We start from the raw sequence: 17,397 nt of genomic DNA on the forward strand, positions 1-17,397 counted from the left end.
TGGTGGCTCAGTGGTAAAGAATCCGCCTGCCGATGCAGGAGACACAGTTTTGATCCCTGCTCTGGGAAGATCCCACATGCCGAGGGGCAACTAAGCTTGTGTAGCACAACTACTGACCCCATGCTCTACAGCCTGGAAGCTGAAACTGCTGAGCCCACGTGTGGCAACTACTGAAGCCCACACCCTAGAGCCCATGCTCCGCAACAAGAGAAGCCACCTCAATGAGAAGCCCGTGCACTGCACAGGAGAACAGTTCCCCACTCGCTGCAACAAGAGAAAGCCCCTGCAGCAACGAAACCCCAGCAAAGCCAAAAATAAATAAATTTTTTAAAAAAGTGCTCAACATCATTAGTCATTAGGGAAACACAAATCAAAACCACAATGAGATGCCAATTTACTCCCACCAGGATGGCTATAATCACAATGACAGATGATAACACTACAGGTGAGGATGTGGGGAGACTAGAACCCTCCAGCATCACTGGCTGGAAGGTAAAACGGTACAGCCTTTGCTGCACTTGAGAAAACAGTAGGGCAGTTTCTCAGAAAGTTAAATATAGAATCACCATAGGGCCCAATAATTCCACTCCTTGGTGAATACCAGATAGAAATGAAAATATGTCCACACAAATATTCATAATAATAGCCCTGAAGTAGAAGCAACCTCAATGGCCATCAACAGGTGAATGAATAAAGACAACGGGCTTTGTCCATGTGACGCACTATTGTTCAGTCATAAGAAAGCATGAAGTACTGACGTGGGCTACAGCATGTTTAGAAACGTCAGGAAGGCAGACATACGATGCCATGTATCACATGACTGCATCTGTGTAAAACACTCAGAATAGGTACCTCCATAGTGACAGAATGTATCAGTGTTTGCCAAGCCAGAGGGGAGAAGGGAAAATGGGGACCTGACTGACGGCTAACGGAGATGAGGTTTCTATTTGGGGTGATGCATAAGACTGTGAATACGATAAAAACCACTGAAAGGACTTAAAAAACCCAAGAAAGTGGAGGATAGCAAGTAACAGCCCTCAGTTCTGTAGAAGAAGGTCATCACTGTCACATCTCCGGATCCAGTACGGGTGGCCTCACTGATTTATGGTACTTCCTGACCTGCCTTCCTCTTCTTTACGATTGCCCTAGGGAAGGTGAAAGCGGTGGCTGTGGACGCCAGGGTCAAGGCGAGAAAGGGACGAGAACCACAGGGATGAGAACCGTGGACCTGGCGGCTCAGGAAGCAAGCATGGTCACTGGGAGGCCCGCCTGCCCAGCCCAGCCCCCAACACTCAGGCCGAACTGACCTTTGTGATGGCGACTGGGCTCCAGCAAAGCAGTTACGGCTTGTCCCTTGTGTTTTATTTACTACGGCTGAGCAGGGGACAACAAAAAATGGAACTGATTTTAGGAGATGGTCCTGATGTCATTCACAATTCAGTCTCAAGGTAGCCCCCCAACTCTTTCAAATCAACGATCCGGGAGGGCACACTGCCAGCTGTTCCGAGTGGCTCGGTCACCTGTTGCGAAGGAAGCTGGTTAAACAGCAGGAGTGGGGGTGGGGTGAGGGGGACAGCAATCGCCAAAGGTCCCTGAGTGTTTACTACGGGCAGGGAGTGCCGTAACCCGCACCTCTCATTTCACTCCCACAGCAAACCCCAGAGGAGGGACTGTGATCACCCCCAGGCTCTCAGCGGAGCATAACTGCCTGCAGGGCACACAGCTGGCAGGCAGCGGAGGCTGGCAGGCGGGCTCCAGAGGCTGCCCTCACCAGTGCACACGCCGCGCTCTCCCAGCAAGCACAACACTGCTGGAAGGAGGCCTGCAGGGCTTTCCTGAGCTGTACTTCCCCCCAGTGTTTATCAGGAAAAATGCCAAACATACAAAAAGTTGACAGAATTTTCCAGTGAATCCCCACGTACTTACAACCTGTATGACATCATCTGGCTATTTTCAGTAGTACCACCCATTTAGCTAAGTGGGGTAAGTCTATTTGTCAAACATTTTTTCAAGGGTATCCAACAAAAGTGGCGTTCAAAAAGTAAGGCTCTATCGAGAAATCCCATCCAGAATCGGCTCATGGACCCTGCTGGACAAGCGAGGCAGTAATTGCCCTGAGGAAACAGACGGTTAGCCAAGTCAAACCCTGAGTGAGGTGAGCTGATAAAAATGTGAGGTTTTGTGCTGCCGAAGAGATTCGCAGACAAGGACCAGATGACAATCCCAGGTTCATCATCATTCTTTGTACAATCCTTTCTCCACCCTGTCTTGAAAGTTTGTCTTGTAAATGCATTGTTTTTCTTTAATGAGGAAATAAGACTGAAAGTACATAACTTTCCCCCCAAAATCTGTCTTTGGAAACTAGGAATTGCTCAGTTCCCTAAACTAACAAAGCTGCAGCTAAGTTGCTGTACTTCAACACTGCAAACAATCACATGTGTGGGGCTGGAGAAAAAAAGTGTTTGTAGATCAAATTCTTAAAGTGTTTAGCTTTATAGATAAGTCAGGAACTTTCCATTGTTGTTTTAATTCTGAGGAAGGAACTGGAAGGACAATAGGAGTTCAACAAAAGACTTCGAATGTTGAAAAGGCGACTATCAGCAGACGCTTTCCAAGTGTTACGGGGGCTGGGCTTCAGCCCTCCTTGACATGAGACACACAATTTATCGATAGAAACAGGAGTAATGGGAGAAGCTGACAGAGTTGCAGAAACACGATCAGTGATTTTAATATACTCTTCATGGTTCTGAAAGCTCAAGTAGACAACAAGAAAGGATGAGAAGAATAAGACTTCCATAATGAGGCTAACTTGACAGATACGGGTAGTCTTGAATATTCTACAGTCATCCACTTCATATTCTTTTAAGAACATTTATGAGACAATGCTTCTCTCAGAAATAATTAAGAAAAGTGAAAATCCTCCCTGTTTTCTCCAGACAGAGCCACTGTTAACAATCTATCGTCCATATCTCAGACATCTTTTCCAGGCATAAGTTACTATAACCAGTGTTCTTAAAAACCAAAAGTGGAGTTGTATTTTGTTCTGATCCTCTCTTTTCTTGCCACAATGATGTAGTTTCAACACCTTTTAATATCAGAACCTACTGTTTATCTCACTCTTTTAAACAGTGTTCTAATTTATGTATCCACCAAATTTACTTAACCAATCTAGCTCTTAACAGACTTCTGCATTTCTCCAATTTTTAAAATTCTTACAAATAATGGCTCAATGGCTATCCCTGAGAATACCTTTGTGCATTTGAAAGTATCTGAAATTCTGAAGTTCTTGTAAGTAGAACTGCTGTGGCATTTATTAATTACTTCTTTATTTTATTTTTTTGGCTACTCTGAGTCTTTGTTGCTGCGCACGGGCTTTCTCTAGTTGCAGTGAGTGGGGGGCTACGCTCTAGTTGTGGCGTGTGGGCTTCTCACTGCCGTGGCTTCTCTTGCTGTGAAGAACAGGCTCTAGCTCTAGCTCAGGGGGCTTAGCTGCACTGCAGCGTGTGGGATCTTGCTGAAGCAGGAACTGAATGTGCGTACCCTTCGTCGTCAGGCAGATTCTTAACCAGTGGGCCACCAGGGAAGTCCTGCTGCGGCATTTAAAATACTGTCAGTAAAACACAACACTGCCCTCCAAAGAGATGGTGCTGACTTTCACTCCCATTACCAGAGAACGACGTGGCTTCAGTGTCACCACACGGCATTACTACTGCTAGTGTCTGCTCATACATACATGAAAAACTGGTCACTGCTGTTTTAACTTGCATTTCTGTATAGGGATGGCTGAAAAGCTTTTCTCATGTTGTTGATACTTTGTGATAAATTACTTTTGTCTGTTTTTTCTGTAGATTTTAAGAGTTCTCTACATATTAAGGAAATTGGTTCTTCATCATCTATCACAGAGGAAGCTGTGGTTTATACCAAGATTGCAAGGATGTTTTAATACTAGGCAATTTCTAAAAATAATTAACATCATTGCTAAATTAAAGGGGAGAAACCAAAATAGCATTTTAATAGGGTTATACTCTCATTTCTTCTTGTGGTAAAAAGCACGTAACATAAAATTTCCCGTCTTAACTACTTTGAAGTGTAGGGTATCGTTAACACACCCTCACTGTTGTTCAGCAGATCTCCAGACCTCTTTTCACCTTGCAGAACTGTAGCTCTAGACTCTGAACAACAGTGGGTCCCCTTGCCCCCTCCTCAGCCCCTGAAAACCATCATTCTACTTTCTGCTTCTATGAGTTTGACAACTGCAGACACCTCGTGTAAGTAGGACTATGCAGAACTCATGTTTCTGAGACTGGCTTCTTTCACTTAATGTTCTCAAGGCTCACCCATGCGGTGCTATGTGACAGATGCCCCCTTGGCATCCTTGCTGAAGACCATTTGACCACATATGACAGAGTTTACTTCTGGGCTCTGCATTCTTTTCCATAGGTCTTTGTCTATCTCCATGCCAGTACCATGCTGCTTTGATCACTGTTGCTTTGTAATATGTTTGAGATCAGGATGTGCAAGGCCTCTAGCTCTGATTTTCTTTCTCGAGATTGTCTTGGCTATTCAGGGTCCTTTGAGATTCCATAAGGGTTTTAGAATTTTTTTCTATTTCTGCAAGAAAATATCATTGGGATTTTAATAGGGGTTGCACTGAACCTGGTTTCAAGGTGGTTGGGTTGAGTTTGTTCTTCTTTTTCTAGTTCCTTGAGGTATAAAGTTAGGCTGTTGATTTGAGATCTTTCTTTTTTTTTTTGACCACACCATGCAACTTGAGGATCTTAGTTCCCCAACCAGGGATTGAACCCATGCCCCCTGCAATGGACCACAAAGCCCTAACCACTGGACCACTAGGGAATCCCCTCTTCTTTTTTCTAATGAAAGTATTTATCACTATAAATGTCCCTCGTAGTACTACTTTTACTCTATATCAAAGTTTTGTTATGTTATGTTTTTGTTTTCACTTGCTTCAAGGTATTTTCTAGCTTCCCTTATGATTTCTTCCTTGACCCACCAGTTGTTCAAAAATGTGTTGTTTAATTTCTTAATATTTGTGAATTTTTCAGTTTTACTTCTGCTATTGGACTAAGACCTATGTGTACTGATGTAAATATCTCTCTTAAGACATTTAAATAATAAAATATGTAACATACTGCATAATAAAATATATGATTTCATAATATAATAATCTATCTAGACTTGTATTTGTTTGAATATGAAAAGAATTCAGAAGAACAAAGGATAAATACTGATCTATTAAACAATAATGACTTTATCAGGAAGAAGAGCCTTTACTTTTTTTTTTAAACTCTATGCCCTCTATATTGTTTGAATTTGTACAGTCATGTGTTGCTTTTAATTTTAAAAGTAGCAGTAAGGATGAAAATAAATAAAATTAATGGTGCTAATGAGCAGCAAACCCTTCAACAGGGTAATACAGCACACAGAATGGCTGTGAACTGCTCATGCATGGCTGGGAAGTTTCACGGTCACATGACCATCCAGTGCACAAGAGGTACAAGAGAGGGGCTGGGGGAGGGGGTCCTGATGCCCCTGCAGATCCCAAGGCCGTGTCAAAATGGAGTCCCTAATTTGCGTCACTATCTTATCATTTACTAGGCAAACTTGTCCTGCTGAAGTCATTCAACTGGAATAATAAATTACATCTGCCACGGATTAACCTGTGTCAGAGAGATGGAGCGAATCTGATCACTCATTGTTTTCAAATATCTGTTTCCAGTCATCAACGACTGTGATCATTTTGTTGGACCCTTGACACTCTGCAATCCAGAAGGGCACAATTTGATTGAGGCAGAATCCTTGGAAGTGCAGAGCTTTTACCCTTGAAATTAACCCTAATCACAAGCATCCTAAAGATTACCTACTTGTGAGAAGTCCCACAGAATAGCTGAAAAATTGAGTGAACCCCATATGCTGGAAGTGTCAAAAAGTTGGATGGGGGCCAGATGTGCAAGCAAGGTAAAACAAAACACCCAGCAGGTTCTCACTGTGAAGTCAGTCTGGGCTGCAAGCGACAGACCTTTCAGAGTTGCTGTGTGGCACGAATCAGGTGATCCCAGTAGTGGCAGGGGCTGGAGCTGTGAACCTGTGAACCACTGCATAAACTCTGCATTAAATCAGTGGCTTCCCCCACTGCCAGAGTCTTCTGAACTATAAGATAATACCACACACAAGCGGATCAATCTGCACGGATGGCGCTACTGCTATGCTAGAAAGAAAGTCAATTCTCTATCACAAAGCACGTTCATTGCTCTCAATCCATCCCAGTGGCCTCCGGAGGTGGTAATTATCGTTGCTCCACCCAGAGCACCGGAGAGCTATTGGGCGAGAAATGGCAGGGGACAGATTCATACATGGACCCAATGTTCTGACTCTGTTCTTTTTTAGGCCACGTTCACTCTGAATACTAACTGAATGATAAACTCACTACCTTTCATTAGTTTTACATTATCCACATTATTAATTACATAATTTTGGGCCTTCTTACAGAGGGCTCAAAGATTTTTACAAGTGGAATTTGTTGGATGGTGTTATTTTTCAAGATTAAAATGACTTGACAGGGCTGTCATGAGCCTTCACATGTATAACATTTTTAGAGTGTGAGAAGAGGGGAGGAATTGCTTCCTCCAGAGCATGACTAGAGAACTCAGCTACGGTGGGGCTAAGTGATTAGACTGAGGTTAGTCAGCAGGAATCTACAACAAAAAGAACATAAGGGAGACGGTCCAGCCTCAGGAATGTGTGTGGGCAGGACCCTGGCAGCCCAGCAGATCTGCTAGCTGGAATTATCATATTTCTGCTGAAACAAAGAAAGAAGTTACAAAGAACTGGAGTCTGTCTCTGAGCCAAGGCCTCAAGTGTCAAAGCCATGTCAAGCCCAGGGCTGGCATCTCTGGATACCTGAGGGTCACAATACTTTCTACACTTAGGAATCACCACCAAGCGGAGAGCTTGGGGCCAGCGCTCTCTACTTATTTTTCCCCTTCAAACAGTTCTTGTTTCTGTCAAGTCATCAACAGAAATAGCCTGCTCCAGTCAGATGTTGTCACCTCTACAGTGAACCGTAATTCACTCTTTCTCAAGCTCAGAAAAGTGGTGAGAATAAAAACACAGCAGCCTCAGAATTAAAGGGACCCTGTGCGGTGTGCTCAGCCGCACAGTCGTGTCTGACTCTTTGCAGCCCTACAGACTAGCCTGCCAGGTTCCTCTGTCCATGGGATTCACCAGGCAAGAATACTGGACTCGAGAGACCACGTATTTCAATCGTTCGACTTTGCATGAATCATCTTGAAAGTGTCACTTCTGTGGTTAGGATGGCTAACCACCCAGTTCTACAAGGTGGCCCGGGCTTGACTATCTCCAGAGGTGGGGAGCTCAGCATCTACTGGGTTTGAAAAGATGTTAGAAATGATTCCTTATAGCAAGCACCCCCAAAATTACCTTCCTGGGGGTTTTACTCACTAGGTTTAATTTTTCACTCAAAAATTGTTGAAGAATTCCTATGTGCTCAGTACTATGTGCTAGGTTCTGGGTATAAAAGGATTTCTAAAAAGACGTCATTGCTGTACTACAGAAGCTAATCAGTTACTGGAGTCTTTAGGTTCTTCACCAGCCATCTGGGGCGTGCTTTCCTTCTGCACACACTGGCTTCCCTTGCCCACCTGCAGTTGGGTGTAAACAGTGAAATGTAAGCAAATGTGTCATCTCCAGGGGAAAGCATTAAGAGAAAGTACATGCTTTGCTTCACTGTTTACTGTCTGGCTGGCTCGGCAACTTGGAAATGTTTCAGATCGTAGCTACTCTGTTAGCCTGGGTCCTAAAGGGAGAACAAAAGTTGATCTGTATAATACACATGTAAAGTGAGCAAGAAATAACTATTGTGGTTTTAAGTCACTGAGGTTTTTGGAGTTGCTTGTTACTACAGCATAATCCAACCCATCCTGAGGGATACACAGTATAAGGGAAGCCAGACAAACGAATCAACACAAATCAAACAATAAGCCAAGTGTCACAGTGGACTTGGTGAGGGTGCAGGAGAAGGTTTACCACTACCTAAGCTTTTCGGAGGACGTGGGTAAGGCCTCGAAGAAGGGGCAGCCTTTTAAATACAGGCTGGAGGACGAGTAGATACTGCCAAGCAGACATGTTGAGAAAAGGGGGTTCTAGACAGAAGAACACTTAGTGAAAAGCCACGGAGGGAAGAGAGGACGTGGTTTGGAGAGAGACCAAGGAGCTTGGCTTTGCTGGCGTAGGAGATTGAATGTGGTGGATTTCCCACGAGGCTGAAGAAGATGAAGTTTCCAGGACCCTCACTTGATGGGCTCCCTCTGAGGAATGCATCTATATTTTTGTAAATGTATGCTTATATTGGGTTTCCCAAGTGGCACTAGTGGTAAAGAATCCGCCTGCCAATGTGGGAGACACAAAGAGATGCCAGTTCAATCCTTGAGTTGGGAAGATCCCCTGGAGGAGAAAATGGCAGCCCACCCCAGTATTCTTGCCTGAAGAATCCCTTGGACAGAGGAGCCTGGAGGGCTACAGTCCATGGGGTCGCCAAGAGTCAGACACAACTAAGCACCACCACCATGCTTATATTCTTGATACTTTTTCCCTCCTCAGGAGACCCTCCCTCCTAATGTTCAGGTTCCACCAAAGCTGGTCTGCTTTTGAGGGGGTGGAGGGGAGTAGGAGATGACCTGAAGCCTTATTAATCGTCTGAATGACACCTTCTCCCATATTTGAAAGAAGGAGTCCGGTTCCCTAAGGGTCCTTTCCCACCCAAACCAAGCACTCTGCACATGGGGTCATGGCTGGAACGTCTGGCATCGTCTCAACTGCTCTTCTCTGAAAGTGCTCCTATTTGTCTAGAGCTCTCTTAAGGGTGGCACCTGAATCCAAACCTACTTCTCCAGACGGAGTCATGATGTATTTATCACTTTTCTTACCAGAGTTTCATGCATCATACTTTATCCTTCCATAAAAGCTGTGACCCAGGGATGCCAGATTATTTACACTGTGAGATTCCCCAGAACAATATGGAGAAGTGCTCTTGGATTTAATTCACACCCAGTACCAGTATCAAAATACAACACTGGACTTTTCCCCTTTAGGTCTGGGAGACTTAGAGGAACAAGTTTGATACAGAAAAGAAAGTTAATTCATTTAAGAAATGTTTACTAAGCACCTATACCCTGTGCCAGACACTGTCCTAGATGCCAGAATATGCTAGAATAGAATGAAAGACAAAAAAGAGATACAAAATTCTCTGCCACCCTGGAGTTTACATTCTCATTTAGGGGAGAAACAATAAACCAAATAAGTAAGTGAAACTATGTGTTAATAGTAAGTGCAGGACTTCCCCAGTGGTCCAGTGGTTAAGAATCTGCCTTCCCAGGCAGGGGAATGTGAGTTTAATCCCTGGTTGGGGAACTAAGATCCCACATGCCACCGGGAAACGAATGCCACGTGGCAACTAGAGAGCCTGCATGAAACAACTACTGAGCCTGCATGCTCTAGAGCCTGTGCTCCGCAACAAGAGAAGCCTCCAGCACACCGTAACTAGAGAAAACCCACACGCCACAACAAAGACCCGACACAGCCAAAAGAAGCAAAAAGAACCAAGTGGATGACAGAGGCAGTGGGATGGCACGTCTACAGTGCTGAGAGAGAACGAGTGAGACAGAGCAGTAAGTGCAATGGAGAAAAATAAAGCAAGGAGGGGGGACAAGGAGCATGGTGGGTGGGGAGGTGATGCAAGGTTACAGTATTAAATATGGTGGTGGAATGGCTTTCCTAAGAATGTGACACTGAAGCAGGGACTCAGGTGAGGCAGCGAGCCATCTTGGAGGTGAAGAGCGTCCCAGGCAGAGGCATGAGCTGGGCAAGGACCTGGAGGTGGCAATGTGCCTGGTTTGTTCAGGACAGCTGAGCGGGAGCAGTCGGGAGTGAGCATGGGAGAACGGGGCCCAAGAGGTGAGCGGCAGACGGTGCGGGCCATGGTGACGACCCGGGTTTCTCTGAGCTGGGCAGCACCCGGGGTGGCGGGGGCTAGGAGTGGAGGCTGACAAGGTCTGACGTGTGTCCCACAGCACGCAGCTGCTGGACACGTTGAGAACAGACTGCAGGAAAAACAAGGGGAGAAGCAGGAAACCTGTCAAGAGGGAATGGCAGTGATCCAGGCAGGAGACGACAATAGCCTGGGCCAGGATGGTTAGAGACGGAGGTGAAGAGAAGTGTCTGGAGTCTGGGACCTTCTGATAGTCGAGCAGACAAGGTTTCCTAAGGGACTGGATGGGGCGTGTGAAGGAATCACATCCACAGGAATCAAGGTTGACTCCAGGGTGTTTGACCTAAGCCACTGGAAGGGTGGTGTCGCCATCAACCAAGACAGGTTTGAACCAGGAAGCTTCCTATCAAAAGCCAAAGCCAATGTCTGCTGAGACTGGAAGGCCCCTTTCCAGGTGAGAGGCTGGACTGAGCTGGCTTTGTCATCAGCATTTCAGGGAGGCCGTGAAAGGCCAGTGTCCCAGTGAAAAGACTCTGATCTCTGCCCAAACCTGCTTGAACCCACAGAGAAACTACGAAAAGCGGGAAGGGGGGCCCAGGGGATGAGGAGGTGGGAGAGAGGGAGGGTGTGGACCAACAGAGGCTACCTTGAAAGGCAACTCGTCAGAACCTGCACTGTCCAAAGTCAATCACGTTACATGAAAACGCACTTGAAGTCCACATATTGTTTCAAGTCCAAAAAGTAAATTACTTTAGTAAATTTAAAACTAAAAATCCAAAAAGCAAAATAGTAAATGGTTTGCCCTGGATGTGGTTTTACTTCTGAATTACACTGACTTTGTTTTAACTGATTTTTTCCAGTATGGGTCAGAGACTCTGCAGGCTAAACAGCTTGCAGGGTAGTGGGCATGTCTGAGCCTCTCAGGACTAAACACTCCTCTAAACTGAACTCTCCGGCTCTCTCCTTGGAGGGGTGCTGTTCCCCACCCCTCTCCCAGGGTCAGCCTACACCGCAGACTGACTTCAGTGGTCCCACATCAGTGGACATGAGTTTGAGCAAACTCTGGGGCATAGTGAAGGACAGGAAAGCCTGGAGTGCAGCAGTTGGGGGTTGCAAAGAGTTGGAAACAACTTGGCGACTGAATAACAGCAACAACAGGTATGTTAATGGGAAATGTAGCCATTTCCTAAACTATGCTGAGTTGTTACAAAGAGCAGCAGGTGAAGATGTGAGTGGCTGGTGGAGTTGGGCCAGAGGGCTTTGAAGATTATGTGTCTGGGGGACTTCCCTGGAGGTCCAGTGGTGAAGCACCTACCTGACAGTGCAGGGGGTGCAGGTTTGATCCCTGGTCGGGACACTAAGATCCTACGTGCCACAAGGCAAAGAAGCCGGCACATACAACTGGAGAGTCCAAAGAGTAATTACAGAGAAGCCCGTGGGCCGCAGCAAAGACCCAGAACTGCCAAAAGACAGAAAAAGAATATGTGACCAGGGTCGAACACCATGTAGAGCTCCTTTACACTTCAAACTTCAATAAATACAGATGGTCTTTTGGTTTTAGTTCTGTAGTGGTGCATAAGGGCACGCCATCCACAACTAAATATAATACCTACTCCTGAACATATTCTATCTGCCTCCAGCCTAAAGCCATGGTCCTAAAGTAACTTCAAAACATCCAGGATGGAGGGATGGGTCAGTGCATGCAGAGCAAACTCTTTCTTAATCAAAAACCCTACAACAACCTGTTATCCACTCTCATTTGAGTACCTCCATGACCTGGGAGCTTATTATCACTTACAACAATTTATTAAAAGCTCTTTTCTTAGTTGGACCTGGTTCCCGGGTTTTAGATCTATCTTTTGAACGGACGCAGAACAAGTCAGCACTCATCACTATGTGATCAGTCAACTCCCTCTACACATCAGCCTTTCACATGGTTGAAGGTCGTCATTTCACCCTTTGGTATTCACCTCTGCAGTGTAAAGTAAGCATCCTGAATTCAACCCACTCTCTCTCCAGTGACCTGTTCTTTGAATACCCTCTATTTCGTCTATGTCTCTCTCAAAATGGGGCTGTCAGAACCAAATGAGCAACAGGATTTAGCCCAACCAGAGGAGAATTAAGCCAGGCAGTGTTTTAACCATCCTACCACCACTGCTAATACTACCAGAAGTCGATCCAGGAAGAAGTTCTGGTTTCTCCCCCCCACACACACACAGATGAGAAATTCAAGGCGCAGAGGTGAGGTGACCCGGGGCACAAGGGAACACTGCTGGAATTTGGCAGGCCTGGGATTCTTTCATCACGAGGCCATCTGGGGACATATTTTACAGTTCTGATGGAACAGTTCTTGGCTTTCTTCCCCTTTGACTTCTACCTTCTCGCCATTTATTTTTCTTCCAGTTTTATTGATATCATTGATATATAGCACTGCATAACTTTAAGATGTACAGCCTAATGATCTGACTTCCTTACAGCATGAAATGATGACCACAGGAAGTTTAGTGAATATTCATCATCTCATACAGATGCAACATTAAAGAAAAAAAAATTTTTTTTCCTTGTGATGAGAACTCAGGATTTTTTTCTCTTAACAACTTTCATATATAACGCAGAGCAGTGTTCATTATATTTATCATGCTATACACTGCATCCCTAATCACTACTTCTCTCGGAACTAGAAGCTTGTCCCTTCTGACCGCCTTCATCCTGGTTCCCCTCCCCTCACACCCCCACCCGCCCTTAAGGAGGGGACGTTTGGGTTTCTCGTCCTTTATTACAGCCACGCCACATGAATCACAGCCCTTTGAGGCTCCTATAGGCTCCAGAGAGTCCGGGTGGGGATGGCACCTGGGGCCCCTCCTGGCTGCTAACATCTCCTCACCCAGGATCACAGTCCTTATGAGATCTTCTCTGAACACCGTTTTTAAACAACTAAGTCAGCCCCCAGCCTCCCCCATCATCAGTCCTCTATCACAGTGTTCTCGTTGGCTCTTTTGTATCACTTACCAAAATTTGTCATCGGCTCCTCACTTGTATCTCTTCTTGCTCACTCATCCCAGTTGGCAGTAAGCTCGACAAAGTCAGCGCCTAAGCCCCCAGTGTCTTCAGCACCCAGCACAGGGCCTGGCACACAATCATGACTTTCAGTGAATGAATGGATGAATCAATTCATTGCAAAGTCATTCTCGGCAAACCGGGTCACTGAGAATGGAGATAACAACTCTAATTCAGACAGAGCTGCGTATGTGTCCCCCAGCCCTGCCACTGTGGACTGTGTATTCCTGGGCAAATGACTGGATTCCTCACTGGTAAAATGGAGACAATCCTGCCTACCTCACAGAGCCAATACGACGTTCGGGGAACTGGTAAGGAGTGCGCAGAACAACTTAGCGTGCCGCCTCGTTCACTGTGAGCCCTCAGTAACTGTAGCAACGTGGCTGCCCTCATTCCACCGCCTTCCCCTGGAGGCCGGCCACTGGAGGCCGACAACTAACTGAAACAGCGAAAGGTACCTCCACTGCTTTACCCCGCTTGCTTTAAAAAAAAAAAAAAAAAAAAAAGAGTTGTGATTAAACAAAACAAAACACATAATACAAAATAAAGCAGCTTAATACTCTGAAGTATGCAGGAGGATTAACTAGGCGCACATGGTTACACATCACATCTCCAGCCCTCTTTTCATCTTGCAAAACTGAAACTACACCCACTGAACATCAGTGACTCCCCTCGCTGCTTCCCCAATCCCTGGCAACCACCCTTGTTTCCTAAGAGTCTGACTGTTTTACATGTGGACCTGTGTTTCTGGGACTGGCTTATTTCACTTAGCATTGTGTTCTCAAGGTTCACCCAGGCTGTACCATGTGACGGGATTCTCTTCCTTTTGTAAGGCTGAATAATAGTCCACTGTGTGTGGAGACCAATGTTTATCCATTTATCTGTTGGCAGACATTCGCATTGCTTTCCCCTTCTAATACTGTGAAAATTCTGCTTCATAAGAACATGGATGTACAAATCTCTCTGTGAGTCCTTATTTTCAATTGTTTTGGAGAGAGATTGCTTTAAAAAAAACAAGCTAAGCTCTCCACAATCCAATCATGCCAGTGGAACAGCACCAGTCAGAGTGGTCATATCTGCCTTCGCGTTTCAGCTCCCATCACCAAATTACCTCTGTCCCAAAAACAAAAATTCCTACAATTTATTCACAACCATTGTCAAACCAGGAATAAAATACACATCTCCCTATTTCCATCTCAGTCCTCTTCCTATGATACCTGAGTGTGGACACACATACAAACACACGTCACTACTGGTATACTCAGGAGAGTGTTTGTGGAGGCATAACTTCTGTTGAGAATTAGTAAACATTTATTTTCCTTCCATGAGATTTCAGGAGCCTAAATCAAAAGTTTCTAAGAACTTTTGATGGTGTACACGAGAAATGATGTGATGCGCCTACCATCATAAATCTGGTAAAAGTTGTATCTGTTTATGTTTTCAAACAAAAGGCTGCTTTTAATATTACATGGTGGTGGTATGTCTATGATAATCTTGGACAAGAGAAGTTCATCTGACTTGACTTAAAATACCCAGGAACTCTCCGAAAAACAGCGATCACCCCGTAACGGGCCCTCTCCCACCCCACCCCCACGGCCAGCTCCCACTGCCGCACTTGCCCAGCCTCCTCCATCAGTCAGTCTTCGGCACACTGCAGGCCCACTCCCTCTTATTCTGCTCAAACTGCAAGTCACCAGTTGAAAGGCTCTTTCTGACTCTCCCACAGGGAGTCTCAAAGTCATTCAGGACCTCAAGGAGGTTAAAACCACACCTCCTCACGCTCCCCGCGAGGGAAATAACTCACCCCTATCTAGCACTCTGCAATCTCCGGCCCCCAGGTGACTTCCAAATTGCCCCTGCCAGCCAGTAAACGACTGGCTAAGATTCAAATCTATCACTTCCAAGGCCACTGGTCCTTGCAGTTTCTTTAACACTAGCGTCTACCTCCCCTTACCTCGGCATTCATCCCTCAAAACAAAACAAGCAAAACAAAAAATTCAGCCACTGTGTGCTACTGCCTCGATCTTCATCTCATGTCTCCTCATCCACCCAGATTTCCAAGCAATAGATCTGATCTCCGAGTCACTCTTGTGTCCTTCACACAACCCTCTCCCATCCTCCCCTTCCCCAGGTGCCATCAAATCTTACACCTGGAAGAATGTTTCAAAGCTGACCTCTGTCACCACCCTTGTGAGACACAGCCCAGGGGTCAAGTGCATGAACTCTGGAGCAGGACAGGCCTGGTCATGTCCTGATGCTGCCTCCTGTGAGCGCAGGGTCTCTGGGCAAGGTGCTTGCGCCTTCAACATCTCCCTTCCTCCTCTGCAAGTGAACGGAGCAGTCTCCATCTTTCAGAGTTGTTACAAAATGAAGGTGTGGGTGGAAGGGGTGCAACCCCATGTGTGACACCTAGCAGGTGCCCCACAAACGATGGCGGGGGCATCATCCTCGTGTCTTTCACCCACTGGTGTCCCCGTCTGCTCTGGCCTGGAGTCCCACAGCTGCCCTTAGCTCTTTCCCCCTTCAGTCTGCATCTAGCAGAGCCACCAGGCTCATCATCAAACCTCATAAAGCTGTTCATGTCACTCCTTGGTTTAGAAAATTTCTGTGGGCTTCTTACTTCCAATGAGAAGATTCTCCACATACGCTGTTTGACACTTCAGGTACCAGTCACATGGGGCTACTCAGCACTTCAACTGTGGTGTGCTCAAATTGAGATGCATTGTTAGGGTAAAACACACTAGATTTGAAGAGTTTGTACAAAACAAACGTAAAATAACTCATTAATAATTTTCTTTATAGAACTGAGTTCTTTATTTGAAGCAGAGATGGAATAAATGCTGCTTTAGTATCTTTTAAATCACTTTTAAATTAACTTTTTATATCAACATGCTTACATTTTTTTATTTATTTGCCTTAGTCTCTTGACTTATATCTCCTCTTTTGTTCTCTTTTCCCATCTGTAATGTCTATGGTTTCAGAAGTAATTACATCTTTTTTAGAAGAAGGATTTTTAAAAAATATTATGGTAAAGTATGTATTTACATATAAAATTTACAATCTTAACCATTTTAAGTATACCATTCAGGGGCTTTAAGTACATCATTAAGTACATCACATATGGATGAGAGTTGGACCATAAAGAAGGCTGAGTGCCAAAGAATTGATGCTTTCAAATTGTGGTGCTGAAGAAAACTCTTGAGTTCCTTGGACAGCAAAGAGATCAAATCAGTCCACCCTAAAAGAAATCAACTGTGAATATTCATTGGCAAGACCGATGCTGAAGCTGAAGCTTCAATACTTAGGCCACCTGACGCAAAGAGCCAACTCATTGGAAAAGAGCCTGATGCTGGGAGAGGTTGAGGGCAAGAGGTGGAGGGGGGTGACAGAGGATGAGTGGTTGGATGGCATCACCGACTCAACAGACAAGAGTTTGAGCAAGCTCCAGGAGATAAGTGAAGGACGGGAAAGCCTGGCAAGCTGCAGTCCATGGGGTTGCGAAAAGTCGGACATGACTTAGTGACTGAGCAAGTGCATTCACACTGTTATGTAACCATCATCACCATCCATCTTCAGAATTCTTTTCACCTTGTAAAACAGAAATTCTGTCCCCACTAAACAGTAACTCTTAATTTCCTCTCCCCTTAGTCCCTAGAAACCACCATTCTACTTTATGTCTCTATGAATTTGACTTTTCTAGGTACCTCATATAAGTTCACCCACATAGTATTTGTCCTTTTGTGACTGGCTTATTTCATTTAGCATCATGTCTTCAAGGTTCATCCATGGTTGGAGCAGGTGTCAGAACTTCCTTCCTTTGTAAGATTGAATAATAGACCCTTGTATGTATATAACACATTTCATTTATCCATTCAGCATTCATTGAACACTTGAGTTGCTTCCAACTTTTGGCTACTGTAAGTAATGTTGCTATGAACTTGAGTGTACAAATATCTCTTTGGGTCCTTGTTTTCAACATTTGAGAGTATATACCCAGAAACAGAATCACTAAATCTTATGGTAATTATACATTCAGCTATTTGAGTAACTTTCACATTGTTTTCCATAGTACCTGCTCCATTTTACATTGCTACCAGCAGTGACAAGAGTTCTAATTATTCTAGATCTATGCCAACAACAACAACAATGCCAACATTTGTTATTTTCTGGGTTTTTTGATAGTGGCTGTCCTGAAAGTGTGAGATGGTATCTTATTGTAGTTTTGATTTGCATTTCCCTAACAATTAGTGATGCTGAACACCTTTTCAGATGCTTATTAACCATTTGTATAACTTCTTTGGAGAAATGTCTATTCA

The 17,397-nt window shown here is 44.9% G+C and overlaps 1 protein-coding gene across 6 annotated transcripts in view; it reads right to left on the reverse strand.

Moving 5' to 3' along the window:
- ZHX3 (zinc fingers and homeoboxes 3) overlaps positions 1 to 17,397 on the reverse strand; it is a 107,056-nt gene that overhangs the window by 8,447 nt on the left and 81,212 nt on the right. The window contains exon 1 of one of the 6 annotated variants that reach the window (XM_065922002.1): positions 13,034 to 13,228. The exons of the other annotated variants lie outside the window; for them this stretch is intronic. Within the exon in view, the coding sequence (XP_065778074.1) occupies positions 13,034 to 13,046 (13 nt within the window). The 5' untranslated portion in view covers positions 13,047 to 13,228. Of the gene's footprint in view, positions 1 to 13,033; positions 13,229 to 17,397 lie in introns of those variants that run through there. 6 annotated transcript variants of the gene reach the window in all.

This window comes from Muntiacus reevesi, chromosome 2 (genome assembly GCF_963930625.1).
Source record: "Muntiacus reevesi chromosome 2, mMunRee1.1, whole genome shotgun sequence".
NCBI lineage: Eukaryota > Metazoa > Chordata > Mammalia > Artiodactyla > Cervidae > Muntiacus > Muntiacus reevesi.